A 15,832-nucleotide genomic window follows, 5' to 3' on the forward strand; every position below is an offset into this window, starting at 1 on the left:
TCCACGGTATTGTGTTGTTGCTACTGTGTTCTAATTCGTTTTCTCCTCCACCTTACACGACGTGTCTGTCTCTGGCAGGGTGACCGCGGTTTCGATGGCCTGCCTGGATTGCCTGGGGACAAAGGACACAGGGTGAGTTCAAGGTCAAAGGTCAACACATCACACCACCTTAGAAATATAGTAGAGGACTCATCAAAGAGAGGTTTATTATCAAATGAATGGAAATCGTGTTACTTCAAGGGATTGGGAAAACCAACCAACTCGGTCTGGATCTATTGTGACTCAAGATTATGAACCAGGAAGGAGGATCCTGTCCAATCAAATCAAAGAAAACAGAGTGAAATAAAAGTGTGGTTAAGCATGCTGTTGTTTAATTTGTTTTCCCTCCCTCTCTGTTCCAACATTCTAGGGTGATACCGGAGGATTGGGACCCCTAGGAGGTCCTGGAGAGGACGGAGAGAGGGTAAGTAGTTTGGCGAAACATCAGACATGGACCTATCAGTCCCATGTCCCCATAGAGATCCGTACAACTCTGAGTCTATCAGCCAGAACTACAGTGGCCACTTAACCTATAACTTCACACACTGAGTTTACCTTCATTTTTAACGTGATCCCGTTTATCTGTCAACCTCCTTCCTCACATTCTGTCTCTGTCATTCACCTTTGTCTGCCTGTGTCTGTTGTTCCCAGGGAGACGACGGAGACATCGGACCCAGAGGACTTCCAGGTGAACCAGTGAGTGTGTTTCTGACGCTACCGTTGACATTGGCTCCTTCCTCACTACCGTCACCATTCCATGTTTTTGGGTGTATAATGTTCGTTTATAGCGACTAGCTGTTTTAGCTTGCTTGTTATTGACCAGTTCCAGGCTCCTTCTCTCTGCGTTAAGTCAACGTGTTGATGTGCTCTTGTCTTTAGGGACCTCGTGGTTTGCTCGGTCCTAAAGGTCCGAACGGAATCTCCGGACCTCCTGTACGTACACACATTGGTGCACCACACTGGAATGTCAGGTTCACTCATAAAACCACTTGGCTGTGAAGCTACACTGCAGAAAGTCACATCTAAGCAAGCCTAAATATCTTGTGATAATTAACTTAACATTTGTGTTATTTTCTTATTTTTCTGTAACAAACTCAATTATCTAACATCATTGGTAGATCATTTTGCTTATTTTAACCTACAAAGGGCTTAATACAAGTAATGTGTCTTATTTCAAGATAAAACAAAATATATGTTATATTAATTGTAGTATTAAGTTAAATATCTTGAAATAAGATCAATTACTAGTATTAAGCCTTTTTATTAGGCTAAAATAAGCAAAAATTTTGCAAAATTATGACAATGACAGTGCCCCTTAAACATTACCATGACCAAGCAAACCCTGCACTGGGATAGTTTCACTATCTCCCAGAATGACTCCTTTACCCCCATACTACCCCTGGAAGTACTAAACACCCCTAAAGTAGGCACCTATATGACCTGGAACCACAGTGGAACAGTGCCAGTAGACCACATCACCCTCATGCCAGTCCCTAAAACGGCCCTACAGTATAGGGTCGTGTTCATCTCACTTGTACACATCTAGACAGTCATTTTGTAGCAGGCTATTTAAGGTCATGTGTGTTGTTTACCCTGAATTGATAACTAGCAATCTTTTCTATTTATTCAATGTGTTATTTTCTTTTTCCTCTCTCAGGGTGTGCGTGGAAACGACGGGCCCCACGGTCCTAAAGGAAACCTGGTCAGTGACAGTGAATGTTTTTCTGTCCTTTTGTCCTCGGTGGACATATTGATGTATTCCCATTGAGAGCATACGATTCTTAAAGTCTCAAACCATCTATTCTCTCTTCCTCCTCGCTCCCCTTTTCTCTCTCAGGGTCCCCAAGGAGAGCCAGGCCCCCCAGGGCAGCAGGGTACCTCAGGAACACAGGTGAGAGACGCCGCAGAGCAGGGGCCACGTCATTGGGGACAGATTTTAGCCAATTGAAACACTTGAAAATAACTCGTTATACTATTCTCATTTTCTTCTCCTTACAATGATGTAGGGTTACAACTGTAATCTGTGTTATTGCCCCAATCTGATCTCTGACCAGATCTGACCGTATGACATGTGATTGTTTCAGGGAATGCCAGGACCACAGGGAGCCCATGGGCCCCCAGGAGAAAAGGTAAGAGAACAGAGTGATCCATGACTGTGGTGTGTGTAATTACTACGTTACGAACCTCCACAAAGATATTCAGTGTCCGACCGGCTTGACTTTTGTCTCCATAACATGACACCACCAGTGGAACGCCATGGCGCGTCCTATTCAGAATAGGAATTTAGCCAGGAACGATTAAGGAGACAGAATATTTCATTTTGAAGGTGTATCCTATACTGTTTCTTAGTTGATGACAATGTTGTTGTCAGTATTGTCGTCAGTAAGCCGGTCAGCTCACGCCTTTCCTCTCGTCTCCTCTCCCAGGGCCCCACAGGAAAACCCGGTCTGCCAGGCATGTCCGGAGCTGACGGCCCCCCTGTAAGTCCCAATCTCACTGGTTTATATTGGACTCATCAGTACCGTATGTTATAATGCAACAATGAAAACGTTACTGGTGATCTGCGGTCGTTTTAACTTGAGATGAAAGCACCTTATTGCATTTTCATGGAACACAGTGGTAAGAATAAGTGATCAGCACATGTTGAATTGAAGTTGCCCTCGTGCCTCTCTTGACCTCTGCTACTCTCTTCCCCTCACAGGGTCACCCAGGAAAGGAGGGACCTGTTGGCACCAAAGGAAACCAGGTGAGTTCCTCTAGTCATCTTTCTCCTGCAAAGTATTCATAGAATGTAGTCAACTTCCCCACCAAAATACCCCACCGTGTCATATGCAAGATGGCCGCCTAATTGTTGTGTCTTACACTGTTCTGTCTTTGTGTGAGGTAGTGCACCATTAACCCTCTCTTCTATCTTTATACAGGGCCCCAACGGTCCTCAGGGAACTATTGGCTATCCTGGCCCTCGTGGCATTAAGGTGAGCTTAGTGCTGTGGCTAAAATCGTCATTCAATGTTATTCATTTGTGACGATAATGGCTGATTTAATGACTGACCTCCTAATCGTGTTGTAATTGCAGGGAACTCAAGGTATCCGTGGACTGAAGGGTCATAAAGGAGAGAAGGTAGGTGACCTCATCCAATGTATCACTGATTGACAAATAGTATATGTGACAATAAAACATCCTATTTTATTTTGGTAGTCGGTATTTGATTAGGATCCCCGTTAGCTGTTTGCGAAAGCAGCAGCTACTCTTCCTGGGGTCCAACGCACAACATGAAACATTACATAATACAGAACATGAATAGACAACAACAGATCAAGGGCAGGACTACATCGATTAAGAGTCAAAGAAGTAGCCTTACTTTGAGTACTGATGCTGGGGTGTTAAAAGTGGTGTACAGTGTTGGTCTTGTGTCAAGATGACAGCATTGCCATTGGTGAACACCTCTTAAACATTTATGGTGGAATTTGGGTTGGACTGATGGACATACCTTTAGAAATTATTATTAAGTTATGTCTCTCAGCCCACAAACGTTTATTTTGTGAACAACAAAGTCATTGTCGTTTTAATGTCAGCCCCAGTACTTTTAGTTTAGGACCACTAGGGGGCGTACTGGGAAAGACTTTCAGACAGCAAAGCCACACAGGTGTCAAGTTATTTGTCTCTCTCGCCGACCTTAACATGAGAAGACATTGATACTGCTTTTAGTACTTTTCATATGATTCCACAAACATTTCCATCATTCTTTATGTTGTAAGAGTTCACAGAAAGACTTTATTTGAATTTGTGCATTTGAGTCGCCACATGAAACACTTGATTGACCATAAATATAAAGCCTTTTAGCTTAACCACAGTTGTCTTTTTTAGGGAGAAGATGGCTTCCCTGGAATCAAAGGAGACTTTGGTGTCAAGGGGGAGAGAGTAAGATTCATTTAGTTTATTAAATGATTCCTCTAAATAATTGTATTCAAGTATTATGTCTTGTTTTACAAGGTCATGTTAAATGTTGCACAGTTATTTGGGATGTTTTTTTAAATCTTGTGGTTATTTTTATACAATTAAATTACAATTTTTAGGTTCATGGATTGATTTCCCCTTATTTGATGCGCATGTGTTTTCTGTACCAGTGTTGATTGTTTCCATGTGTGTTCCTGCTGACAGGGAGAGGGTGGAGTGCCCGGCCCCAGGGGAGAGGACGGTCCTGAGGGGCCAAAGGGCCGCGTTGGCCCCCCTGGCGAGCTTGGACCCATCGGCCTGGTCGGAGAGAAGGTGAGAGGAGGGTTCATATTCCCTAGAACAGACGTTGGTCTATCTTGATTAAAAGAACACTGTTGGAAAGTATCTCATAACACATCTACCTGGTTGGCTAGTTTTTGTAATTTTGATTGGTTCGTCATAGGGTCATTGATGACTGTATCTGATTGCAGGGTAAACTTGGTGTCCCTGGACTTCCTGGCTATCCTGGAAGACTTGGACCTAAGGTAACGTCAACCCTGGTTTCCTTCTAACAATTACACGTTAGCTTATTAAAGGGACTGACAATATGGAAGCTGGGTTAACCAATGCTTCATGTGTTTTCAGGGCTCCCTCGGTTTCCCAGGATTCCCTGGGACCAACGGCGAGAAAGGAACAAGGGTAAGATTGCTAACGACGGGAATTAAAACTCTGTTCCGCTGTCAAGTCAAATTGTCACGCTATGTACTGCACGTGACGTAACCCGTGTATAACGCCAACTGCGCCGGAGTTGACGCTGATGTTGCCTGTGTGTCTGTCTTACGGAGTCTGTGTTTCTTCAGGGTCTGATTGGAAAGCTGGGACCCAGAGGACAAAGAGGACCAACGGTACAGTTCTACTCTACTCCACTCAATTCCACTTATCTATAACACTGTTGATTATCAAAGTCTCTCTTTATAGCTCATCCACCACTGATTTCACCAGGGCTCGTATTGGATAAGGAGCAAACAACAGTTTGGTTAGTTTACGGAGATGAACCGACTAGAAGTGGATCAGAACCACTCAACCAAATGCCCATATTATTCCTAATTGATTCTCCAACTCTCTCCAATAGGGCCCCAGAGGTCAGAGAGGACCGAGAGGATCTACTGGCAAACCAGGAGCCAAAGTAAGACAACATCTTTAATACAATATCGATAGTACAATATCTATAATACAAAATCAACAATACATCCATCACAGACAATTGTGACAAAGGAGATTTATGGAGGTTAATGCTCAACAGCACTGTCAGTTCACCTACAGGCCACCAGGGCAGTCACATGTCATAATAAGACTGTAATATTGGTTAGCATCGATGGTAATAATTCTGAGCTTCTATCGCTTTCTTTTTACTAGGGTACATCAGGAAGTGACGGCCCATCTGGTCCACCAGGAGAGAGGGTAGGTTGTCTGAGCTATTATTTATTTGTTTACTGGTAGACACTTTGTCGTGCCACTATAGCATACCTGTTGTTGTGACACTTATACCTGTCCTCCTCCCATTGTATCTTTCAGGGACTGCCCGGACCTCAAGGAGCAAACGGTTTCCCGGGGCCAAAGGGACCTCCCGTAAGGCTATTATATCCACTCTGTAAAGCTAGATTCATTTCAGATGTATTTTTATTAGTAGAGTTTGAAACTGTAAGTACCTTCTTTCCCTTAACCCTTTTCTATTTCCTACCCAGGGACCACCAGGGAAGGATGGACTGCCCGGACACCCTGGACAGAGAGGAGAAGTTGTAAGTCTGTTTCCTTGTCTGGAACATGCGGCCATGTGGGGTACAAGCTATCAGGAATATATGGATCTCATAAACAGTGCCATGTCTTTTGCTACGTTGTGTTCTTTAAAAAAAGAAAAGTTGATCTACCGTTACTTCCTCAACACGATAAACACGTTTACCTATGCTGATTGCATTAGGGGTTACGCAAGGCTCTATTCAAGCCCCAATTCATTTTGTTTTCTCTTTCACAGGGATTCCAAGGAAAGACTGGGCCACCCGGGCCTCCAGGTGTTGTTGGACCTCAAGTAAGATTAATGCAACATTTCTTTATTAACATTGTCCAGTGTCCAATGTATGGATTTGATCCAATGTATGGATTCACCTACACCATTCACTTTCCATCTTCATTACTCCTCTTCATTGTCCCAGGGTCCCTCAGGAGAGACTGGCCCCCTGGGCGAGCGCGGTCACCCCGGGCCTCCAGGACCACCAGGCGAGCAAGGACTCTCCGGACCCTCTGGCAAGGAGGGAACTAAGGGAGACCCTGGTCCCCAAGGCGGCCCCGGCAAAGATGGACCCCCAGGACTGAGAGGCTTCCCCGGAGAGAGAGGAATGCCTGGCACCCCGGTTAGCAGTCTGACCAATACACTTTCTGTGTCTGATAGCCTATTCTCTATGTCCCAGGGTGAGATGTCATATTGTCTATAGATTGCACATTTAGTGTTTTAACATGTTCCTGTCTGCTTTTTAGGGAGGCGGCGGACTGAAAGGAAGCGAAGGCCCGGCAGGACCTCCCGGAACAGCTGTATGTCTGACAATAATTACATCTGAAATGACTCATTGTGAAATAATGTCATGTACGGTACTTGTTGACGTCCACATCACCTTGGCTTTAATCACGTCTGTAATCATACCTGTGCAGGGATCCCCAGGCGAGAGAGGGCAGGGAGGCAGTGGAGGCCCCATCGGACCCCCAGGAAGACCTGGCCCCCAGGGGCCTCCAGGACCATCAGGAGAGAAGGGCGTGCCCGTGAGTACTTTTACAAAACATATCCAATGTACAGAGCTGTGATGTCAGACCGAGTCATTGTTCTTCTCTATTCTCTATGTCTTATATGTTCTCTCCCCCACCACCTTCCCTCTCAGGGGGAGAAAGGTCCGATCGGCCCGGCTGGTCGTGACGGTGTCCAGGGCCCAGTGGGTCTGCCAGGTGCTGCCGGATCCATCGGAGTTCCAGGAGAGGACGGAGACAAGGCCAGTAACCACCGTGATATCTTCATCACATATTCTAATTACTGGGTTTACCACGTGAGATGATATCACAATGCTAATTTCAAACCTCTCGTAACAAAAGCTTTTGTGGTGGATTTTTGGGGGATTACAGGGTGAGGTTGGAGAGCACGGCCAGAAGGGAGCGAAGGGCGGCAAAGGAGAGCATGTGAGAGACATTACCACCATTCTTTTACTGTCTGTTCCTTATCTCTATTGTGTCTGAACAAGATACTGTACGTATGATTGTCTCTGCTAAAGTACAGTGACACCATTTGCTCACAATGAGACATCGTGTGTCAACAGGGTCCTCCCGGTCCACCAGGGCCAATGGGTCCACTCGGTCAGCCCGGCGCTGCTGTAAGTAGAAACACCATCAACAGACAGTGTGTTATCAATATTGCATCGGACACATAGGAATTCATAGCATGGTGCCCCTCGGAGGTGTTGCCTTCAATATTCCCCTCTCTCTGTCTCCATTGTTCAGGGAGCTGATGGAGAACTAGGAGCCAGAGGTCAGCAGGGGCCATTTGGGGCCAAGGGAGATGAAGGATCAAGAGGATTCCCAGGGGCCCCAGGTCCCATTGGACTGCAGGTATGATGACGGATTTCTGTTGTGACAACATGATTTTAGCCACATTACGATAGTCTTGTGATTGTGACTCAATAGGTCAATGGCATCTCTAACCGTGAATGTATCTTGTAGGGATTGCCAGGCCCATCAGGAGAGAAGGGAGAGACGGGAGATGTCGGACCAATGGTGAGTGTCGACGACAAATTGGAGCAACCCAACAGATGATTGGATCTCATCATTATTAAGCCAATCCTAATAGTTCAGGAAGAGGTATTGCTAGCATGAATCACACTAGGATATTGCTCATCTCATCCTATCCGTCTCTTCAGGGTCCACCTGGCCCCCCAGGACCCCGTGGCCCTGCTGGTTCAAGCGGCGCTGACGTGAGTACCAATCTTCTCTCAAAACCTTCCAGAAGTTTCTCCTCGCCGTAGAATAATCATATTGAATTATTTCATTGTAATGGAGTTTTTATGCTACTGGAAATATTATGAAGTCATCCCACATGAAGACCTAGTCTCCCTGTTGATTTTAAGTCATATACGTTACTATGGGTATGACTCTTGTTGTTTTGACATTATTGATGCAATTATGTTTATTTTTTATTTTTTTATTCAGGGTCCTCAAGGTCCTCCTGGTGGTGTGGGTAACCCTGGAAACCTGGGAGATAAGGTAAACGTAAATTCACATGAACTTGATTGAAATGCTCCGTTGTAATCGTCAGAATATGCGTTTGTGTGTACACGTTCTGAGAACTGAAAACGTTGTGTTGACAGGGAGAGCCTGGCGAAGCCGGACCACCTGGAATCGGAGGAGAGCCAGGAAAGAAGGTGAGACACAGATCTTTTGGTTCTACTGTATTGTCCCGTACGCACGTATTTTGTTTCTATACATAGATGCATTGCACTGCGAGTGACAGTGTTGTTGTCCAATGGCAGGGCCCACGTGGAGAACACGGAGACAAGGGAGAGGCGGGACAACCTGGTACTTCTGGCCCTGCTGGTGGAAGAGGAGGCCCTGGAGACGACGGACCCAAGGGAAACCCTGTACGTCAAATATACTCAACAGATACATCTAGTAATACAACTTGTACTGACCACACTAGATGTTTCAGTGTCTGACGTTATGCCATTGTGTCTCTCTCCTAGGGCCCTGTTGGTTTCCCAGGCGACCCCGGGCCCCCTGGTGAACTCGGCCCCAGAGTGAGTATCTAAAAACGCTCATCACGCACGTTTCATTTTATCTGTTTTGTTGTGGTGAGACAGATATTCCAATTTGTGTGTTCGTAGCGTTTCATACCGCTGGTGTTTCATACCGCTGGTGTTTCTATGAATGAGTGTCTTGTTCTATCAACAAACCCCAGGAAGTATCTACTTTTAACGCCGTTGTAGCAATGGCCACATCTCTGATTACTCTGTCTTCTTTAGGGTCAGGACGGAGCAAAGGGAGAGAGAGGAGAGGACGGTGAACAAGGACAAGCTGTAGGTGGCCTCGTACTCCAGCGTCTATTTCATTTCCTTCCTTCGCTGTTGCTATAGTTACGACATGGGCTCTTCTACAGGACTCTCCTTCACCAAGTGCTTTGATGAATTTGATGTTACTGGGTCATACATTGTCTGTTCAACGATCGCTCCTGTGCGAAATGGCTCCCTGCAGCAATTCAAGAGTAGTGCTTGTAATGTCGAGCACATCCTCTTAAGATGTTCCCAGAGTTTAGGGGACATTGTGGCCATAATAAGCATGCAAATCCACAAATCTAAACCACCTCAGTTCAAGCCTGAGATAAGTGTATTTTCCATCTTGAAGCACCTGTTGAAACATAAGATGGCACTGCGAGGTTAAAGTTCATGTCCTCCCTGGCAGATCGCCCTTAAGGCCCGTCGAGAATGTAGATTATTATGCAACTTCAAAAAAACAGCTACCCGCGTGTATATTTAGGTTCAGTTCTTTATAGTTAATATTGACCCCTTGCAGGTCACTGAAGTGTTCTAATCATGCTCTCTGCTGTAGGGATCTCCTGGACCCACTGGTGAGAACGGGCCTCCTGGTGGACCAGGAAAGAGGGTAAGGTCGTTCACCCACACCAGGCCACACCGCAACTATCATCCACAGTCATATCTGTTGGTTTTCAATGTATTATGTTTGATAGATGCTACAGGTGGCCTATAACCAATCATAGAAACGTTATGACGTTGATAATATTACACATCGCTTCTTTCCCAGGGTCTTGCTGGAACTAGAGGACCAGAGGGACGACAGGGAGAGAAGGGAACTAAGGTAAGAGTTCAAAGGTCATCGTTCAGTGTGTTGGCACTGGCAGATAACCCTGTGGATCGTTATCTATCCTAGTGAGTCACAGGCCATGCCAGACAGACCTGAAACCAAATGTACATAGCTCTCTCTGCTGTCAATCATTTTCCAAATATATTAATTTGCTCCGCTCACAACACACATTGGGGATTTGGAATATTGGAGTTTATCAATGTCTGATGGGTTTTTTCTCTCTCTTTTTTTCCAGGGAGATCCAGGTGCCAACGGACCTCCAGGAAAGACAGGCCCCGTCGGACCTCAGGGTCAACCAGGAAAACCAGGAACTGAGGGTCTGAGAGGACTCCCTGGATCAGTGGTGAGGGAGATGAGCCCACTCTTCCATGGACAGACTGGGCTATTCAGTCTGTGGTTCAGTCTACTCCTCTAGAGTCTGTCTGTCTGTCTGTCTCTGTTTGTCTGTCTGCCAGTCTGTCTGCCTGTCTGTCTGCCAGTTTGCTCTATAGGGACTAATTTAGGCTCCTCACTACTACCATGAGCTTAAACCCCAGTGTAACGGAGCTGTTTGATGTGTTTGTCACTAACTTGCTTCTGATGATCTCTTCAAGGGCGAGCAGGGTTCTCCGGGCCTTTCCGGCCAGAAAGGACCTCCCGGACCTCTGGTGAGATAAGACACTGATATGTACATTAATATATCTATAATAGATTGTATCGTCCACACTGTGTTGATCTATTGGCATACAGGGCTATATTGATGCTTCAAGTGAATATACTCACATCCTTACTCTGTAAAGCTGCAGTACCATCTCACTCTCTCTCTCTCTCTCTCTCTCTTTTCAAGGGACCGCCAGGTTTGCCAGGACTGCGCGGCGAGGGCGGTGACAAGGGAGAGAAGGGCCACTCGGGTCTGATTGGTCTGATTGGGCCCACCGGAGAGCAGGGAGAGAAGGGAGACAGGGGACTGCCAGGGCCACAGGGGGGACACGGATCCAAGGGAGAGACTGTGAGTGACACATGTCTCTCCTTAGCTGAGATTATAGAGCTTTGACAGAAAGGTCGCTGGTTCGAATCCCGAGCCGACTAGGTCCAAAATCTGCCGATGTGGCCTTGAGCAAGGCACTTAGCCCTAATTGCTCCTCTATGTCACTCTAAGAGCTTCTGCTAAATGACTCAAATGTAAAGATACCGTATATTTTCTCTAAGGATACACACACACACACACACACACACTGGAAATAATGTTATTCTGTCAGTATGTCACATCACTATTGAACATGTCTGATCACGCTTTCCATAGCCGATGTGAGCAAGACCTTTAAACAGATCAACATTCACAAGGCCGCGGGGCCATACGGATTTCCAGGGCTTGTACACAGAGTATGCACGGACCAACTGTCAAGTCGCTTCACTGACATTTTCACCCTCTCCCTGGCCGAGTCTGTAATACCCACGTTTCAAGCAGACCAACATAGTCCCTGCGCCCAAGAATGCGAAGGTAACCTGCCTAAATGACTACCGCCCCGTAGCATTCACGACGGTAGCCATGAAGTGCTTTGAAAGGCTGGTTATGGCTCACATCAACACCATCATCCCGGAAACCCTAGACTCCCTCTAATTCGCATACCGCCTCAACAGATCCACAGATGACGCAATCTCAATCGCACTCCACACTGCCCTTTCCCACCTGGATAAAAGGAACACCTATGTGAGAATGCTGCTCATTGACTACAGCTCAGCATTCAACACCATAGTGCCCATGAAGCTCATCACTAAGGTAAGGACCCTGGGACTAAACACCTCCCTGTGTAACTGGATCCTGGACTTCCTGACGGGCCACCCACAAGTGGGGCGGCACACAATTGGGGCCAGCGTCGTCCAAATTAGAGTTTGGCCGGGGTAGGCTGTCATTGTAAATAATAATTTGTTCTTAACTGACTTGCCTAGTTAAGTCAAATAAATAAATAAAAATGTGGTAAGGGTAGGCAACAACACATCTGCCACGCTGATCCTCAACACGGGGGCCCCTCAGGAGTGCGTGCTCAGTCCCCTCCGGTACTCCCTGTTCACCCACGACTGCGTTGCCAGGCATGACTCCAACACCATTAAGTTTGCTGATGATACAACAGTGGCAGGCCTGATCACCGACAATGATGAGACAGCCTATAGGGAGGAGGTCAGAGACTGCCAGGACAACAACCTTTCCCTCAATGTGAGCAAGACAAAGGAGATGATCTGGGACTACAGGAAAAGGAGGGCCGAACAGGCCCCCATTAACATTGACAGGGCTGTAGTGGAGCGGGTCAAATGTTTAGGGTTCCTTGGTGTCCACATCATCTACAAACTATCATGGTCCAAACACACCAAGACAGTCGTGAAGAGGGCATGACAAAACCTTTTCCCCCTCAGGAGACCGAAAATATTTGACATTGGTCCCCAGATCCTCAAAAAGTTCTACAGCTGCACCATCGAGAGCAACCTGACCGGTTGCATCACCGCCTGGTGTGGCAACTGCTCGGCATCCGACTGTAATGCGCTACAGGGGGTATTGTGTATGGCCTAGTACATCACTGGGGCCAAGCCTCCTGCCATCCAGGACCTATATACCAGGCGGTGTCAGAGGAAGGATAAAAAAATATCAAAGACTCCAGTCACCCAAGTCATGGACTGTTCTCTCTGCTACCGCACGACAAGCGGTACCAGAGTGCCAAGTCTAGGTCCAAAATGCTCCTTAACAGCTTCTACCCCCAAGCCATAAGACTTCTGAACAATGAATCAAATGGCCACCGGGACTATTTACATTGACCCCCACCCCACTTTGTTTTTACACTGCTGCTACTCGCTGTTATTATCTATACATAGTCACTTTACCCCTAGCCTACATGTACAAATTACCTCGACTAACCAGTACCGCCGCACATTTACTCGGTACTGGTACCCCCTGCATATAGCCTCGTTATTGTTATGTGATTCTATTATGTTACTTGTTTTTTTAAACTTTTAGTTTATTTAGTCAATATTTTCTTAACTATATTTCTTGATCTGCATTGTTGGTTAAGGGCTTGTAAGTAAGCATTTCACGGTAAGGTTCGGCTCAATTGACAAACAAAATTGGATTTGATTTGTATTCTATGTCACCCTTCAACAACAGTTCAATGCTGATGAATTTGTGTTGACTGTGTTTTTAGGGTGTTTCTGGAGGCACTGGGCCCATCGGTCCTGGTGGCCCTGCTGGTATGCCCGTGAGTACAGGTTCTACATCCTGGTTCTTTCATCAGTATATCATGTAACATCCTCTATCAACACTGTGGTATTCTCAAAACAGAACCTGTAACATAGAAAGATGTCAGCATTTATGTATCCATGCCTTTTATACTTTACATAACTCTGTTATGTCACTAGTAGTTACATTCTCCTTTTTTCAATGGTTTTATAACAATGGTAATACTTATCTTCTATTGAATGATAATCATTCATTTCCTGTTCCTCTTCCACAGGGTCCCGAAGGTGTGAAGGGAGCTAAGGGTGCTACAGTGAGTAGAACCCCTTCCTCAAACACTCTTTGTAGTGTACTATCTGCTTCAATATTATAATGCGTATTGAGTCCCGTGTGCAGCGTATTGAGTCCCGTGTGCGGTGTATTGAGTCCCGTGTGCGGTGTATTGAGTCCCGTGTGCGGTGTATTGAGTCCCGTGTGCAGCGTATTGAGTCCCGTGTGCAGCGTATTGAGTCCCGTGTGCAGCGTATTGAGTCCCGTGTGCAGCGTATTGAGTCCCGTGTGCAGCGTATTGAGTCCCGTGTGCAGCGTATTGAGTCCCGTGTGCAGCGTATTGAGTCCCGTGTGCAGCGTATTGAGTCCCGTGTGCAGCGTATTGAGTCCCGTGTGCAGCGTATTGAGTCCCGTGTGCAGCGTATTGAGTCCCGTGTGCAGCGTATTGAGTCCCGTGTGCAGCGTATTGAGTCCCGTGTGCAGCGTATTGAGTCCCGTGTGCAGCGTATTGAGTCCCGTGTGCGGCGTATTGAGTCCCGTGTGCGGCGTATTGAGTCCCGTGTGCGGCGTATTGAGTCCCGTGTGCGGCGTATTGAGTCCCGTGTGCGGCGTATTGAGTCCCGTGTGCGGCGTATTGAGTCCCGTGTGCGGCGTATTGAGTCCCGTGTGCAGTGTATTGAGTTCCGTGTGCAGTGTATTGAGTCCCCCGTGTGCAGTGTATTGAGTCCCGTGTGCAGTGTATTGAGTCCCGTGTGCAGTGTATTGAGTCCCGTGTGCAGTGTATTGAGTCCCGTGTGCAGTGTATTGAGTCCCGTGTGCAGTGTATTGAGTCCCGTGTGCAGTGTATTGAGTCCCGTGTGCAGTGTATTGAGTCCCCCGTGTGCAGTGTATTGAGTTCCGTGTGCAGTGTATTGAGTCCCGTGTGCAGCGTATTGAGTCCCGTGTGCAGCGTATTGAGTCCCGTGTGCGGTGTATTGAGTCCCCCGTGTGCAGTGTATTGAGTCCCGTGTGCAGTGTATTGAGTTCCGTGTACAGTGTATTGAGTCCCCCGTGTGCAGTGTATTGAGTCCCGTGTGCAGTGTATTGAGTTCCGTGTGCAGTGTATTGAGTCCCCCGTGTGCAGTGTATTGAGTTCCGTGTGCAGTGTATTGAGTCCTGTGTGCAGTGTATTGAGTCCCGTGTGCGGCGTATTGAGTCCCGTGTGCGGCGTATTGAGTCCCGTGTGCGGCGTATTGAGTCCCGTGTGCAGCGTATTGAGTCCCCGTGTGCAGCGTATTGAGTCCCGTGTGCAGCGTATTGAGTCCCGTGTGCAGCGTATTGAGTCCCCCGTGTGCAGTGTATTGAGTCCCGTGTGCAGTGTATTGAGTCCCGTGTGCAGTGTATTGAGTCCCGTGTGCAGTGTATTGAGTTCCGTGTGCAGTGTATTGAGTCCCGTGTGCAGTGTATTGAGTCCCGTGTGCAGTGTATTGAGTCCCGTGTGCAGTGTATTGAGTCCCCCGTGTGCAGCGTATTGAGTCCCGTGTGCAGCGTATTGAGTCCCATGTGCAGCGTATTGAGTCCCGTGTGCAGCGTATTGAGTCCCCCGTGTGCAGTGTATTGAGTCCCGTGTGCAGTGTATTGAGTTCCGTGTGCAGTGTATTGAGTCCCGTGTGCAGTGTATTGAGTTCCGTGTGCAGTGTATTGAGTCCCCCGTGTGCAGTGTATTGAGTCCCGTGTGCAGTGTATTGAGTCCCGTGTGCAGTGTATTGAGTTCCGTGTGCAGTGTATTGAGTCCCGTGTGCAGTGTATTGAGTCCCGTGTGCAGTGTATTGAGTCCCCCGTGTGCAGTGTATTGAGTTCCGTGTGCAGCGTATTGAGTCCCGTGTGCAGCGTATTGAGTCCCGTGTGCAGCGTATTGAGTCCCGTGTGCAGCGTATTGAGTCCCGTGTGCAGTGTATTGAGTCCCGTGTGCAGTGTATTGAGTCCCCCGTGTGCAGTGTATTGAGTTCCGTGTGCAGCGTATTGAGTCCCGTGTGCAGCGTATTGAGTCCCGTGTGCAGCGTATTGAGTCCCGTGTGCAGCATATTGAGTCCCGTGTGCAGTGTATTGTTTAATCTCTAATGCCTCCTGTCTCTGTGTTCCAGGGAGGAGCTGGTCCCAAGGGAGAGAAGGGTGTCTCAGGACCCCCCGGACCTCCAGTGAGTACCCATCCTTTGCGTAATCGGTTTATTCCATGAAACCAATTAAATACTTGGATTTTACACCCATTTTTCAGTTTTGTCCAGTCTAGATCTATGTGCAGTTGCTTACATCATTTTAGAGCATAACATCTATCTGCAGTATCTACATCTATCTACATCTATCGGCATTCGGAAAGTATTCAGACCCCTTGACTTTTTCCACATTTTGTTACGTTACAGCCTTCTTCTAAAATGTATTAAATTGTTTTTTTCCCCCTCATCAATGTACACACAATACACCATCATGACAAAATAAAA

At 47.0% G+C, this 15,832-nt stretch overlaps 1 protein-coding gene across 5 annotated transcripts in view; it reads left to right on the plus strand.

The window, feature by feature from the left end:
- Positions 1 to 15,832, plus strand: part of LOC109906921 (collagen alpha-2(XI) chain) — a 48,695-nt gene that overhangs the window by 26,772 nt on the left and 6,091 nt on the right. For all 5 annotated transcript variants that reach the window (XM_031793614.1, XM_031793615.1, XM_031793616.1 and 2 more), the window contains 43 exons: positions 79 to 132; positions 410 to 463; positions 691 to 735; positions 919 to 972; positions 1,697 to 1,741; positions 1,877 to 1,930; positions 2,124 to 2,168; positions 2,466 to 2,519; positions 2,741 to 2,785; positions 2,961 to 3,014; positions 3,116 to 3,160; positions 3,908 to 3,961; positions 4,202 to 4,309; positions 4,468 to 4,521; positions 4,622 to 4,675; positions 4,837 to 4,881; positions 5,109 to 5,162; positions 5,393 to 5,437; positions 5,552 to 5,605; positions 5,722 to 5,775; positions 6,009 to 6,062; positions 6,187 to 6,384; positions 6,509 to 6,562; positions 6,680 to 6,787; positions 6,904 to 7,011; positions 7,142 to 7,195; positions 7,333 to 7,386; positions 7,514 to 7,621; positions 7,733 to 7,786; positions 7,930 to 7,983; positions 8,219 to 8,272; positions 8,377 to 8,430; positions 8,539 to 8,646; positions 8,749 to 8,802; positions 9,028 to 9,081; positions 9,611 to 9,664; positions 9,824 to 9,877; positions 10,119 to 10,226; positions 10,477 to 10,530; positions 10,710 to 10,871; positions 13,054 to 13,107; positions 13,363 to 13,398; positions 15,479 to 15,532. In XM_031793614.1, the coding sequence (XP_031649474.1) occupies positions 79 to 132; positions 410 to 463; positions 691 to 735; positions 919 to 972; positions 1,697 to 1,741; positions 1,877 to 1,930; positions 2,124 to 2,168; positions 2,466 to 2,519; positions 2,741 to 2,785; positions 2,961 to 3,014; positions 3,116 to 3,160; positions 3,908 to 3,961; positions 4,202 to 4,309; positions 4,468 to 4,521; positions 4,622 to 4,675; positions 4,837 to 4,881; positions 5,109 to 5,162; positions 5,393 to 5,437; positions 5,552 to 5,605; positions 5,722 to 5,775; positions 6,009 to 6,062; positions 6,187 to 6,384; positions 6,509 to 6,562; positions 6,680 to 6,787; positions 6,904 to 7,011; positions 7,142 to 7,195; positions 7,333 to 7,386; positions 7,514 to 7,621; positions 7,733 to 7,786; positions 7,930 to 7,983; positions 8,219 to 8,272; positions 8,377 to 8,430; positions 8,539 to 8,646; positions 8,749 to 8,802; positions 9,028 to 9,081; positions 9,611 to 9,664; positions 9,824 to 9,877; positions 10,119 to 10,226; positions 10,477 to 10,530; positions 10,710 to 10,871; positions 13,054 to 13,107; positions 13,363 to 13,398; positions 15,479 to 15,532 (2,817 nt within the window). The remainder of the gene's footprint in view (positions 1 to 78; positions 133 to 409; positions 464 to 690; positions 736 to 918; positions 973 to 1,696; positions 1,742 to 1,876; positions 1,931 to 2,123; positions 2,169 to 2,465; positions 2,520 to 2,740; positions 2,786 to 2,960; positions 3,015 to 3,115; positions 3,161 to 3,907; positions 3,962 to 4,201; positions 4,310 to 4,467; positions 4,522 to 4,621; positions 4,676 to 4,836; positions 4,882 to 5,108; positions 5,163 to 5,392; positions 5,438 to 5,551; positions 5,606 to 5,721; positions 5,776 to 6,008; positions 6,063 to 6,186; positions 6,385 to 6,508; positions 6,563 to 6,679; positions 6,788 to 6,903; positions 7,012 to 7,141; positions 7,196 to 7,332; positions 7,387 to 7,513; positions 7,622 to 7,732; positions 7,787 to 7,929; positions 7,984 to 8,218; positions 8,273 to 8,376; positions 8,431 to 8,538; positions 8,647 to 8,748; positions 8,803 to 9,027; positions 9,082 to 9,610; positions 9,665 to 9,823; positions 9,878 to 10,118; positions 10,227 to 10,476; positions 10,531 to 10,709; positions 10,872 to 13,053; positions 13,108 to 13,362; positions 13,399 to 15,478; positions 15,533 to 15,832) is intronic.

This window comes from Oncorhynchus kisutch, linkage group LG17, assembly GCF_002021735.2.
Source record: "Oncorhynchus kisutch isolate 150728-3 linkage group LG17, Okis_V2, whole genome shotgun sequence".
Lineage (NCBI taxonomy): Eukaryota > Metazoa > Chordata > Actinopteri > Salmoniformes > Salmonidae > Oncorhynchus > Oncorhynchus kisutch.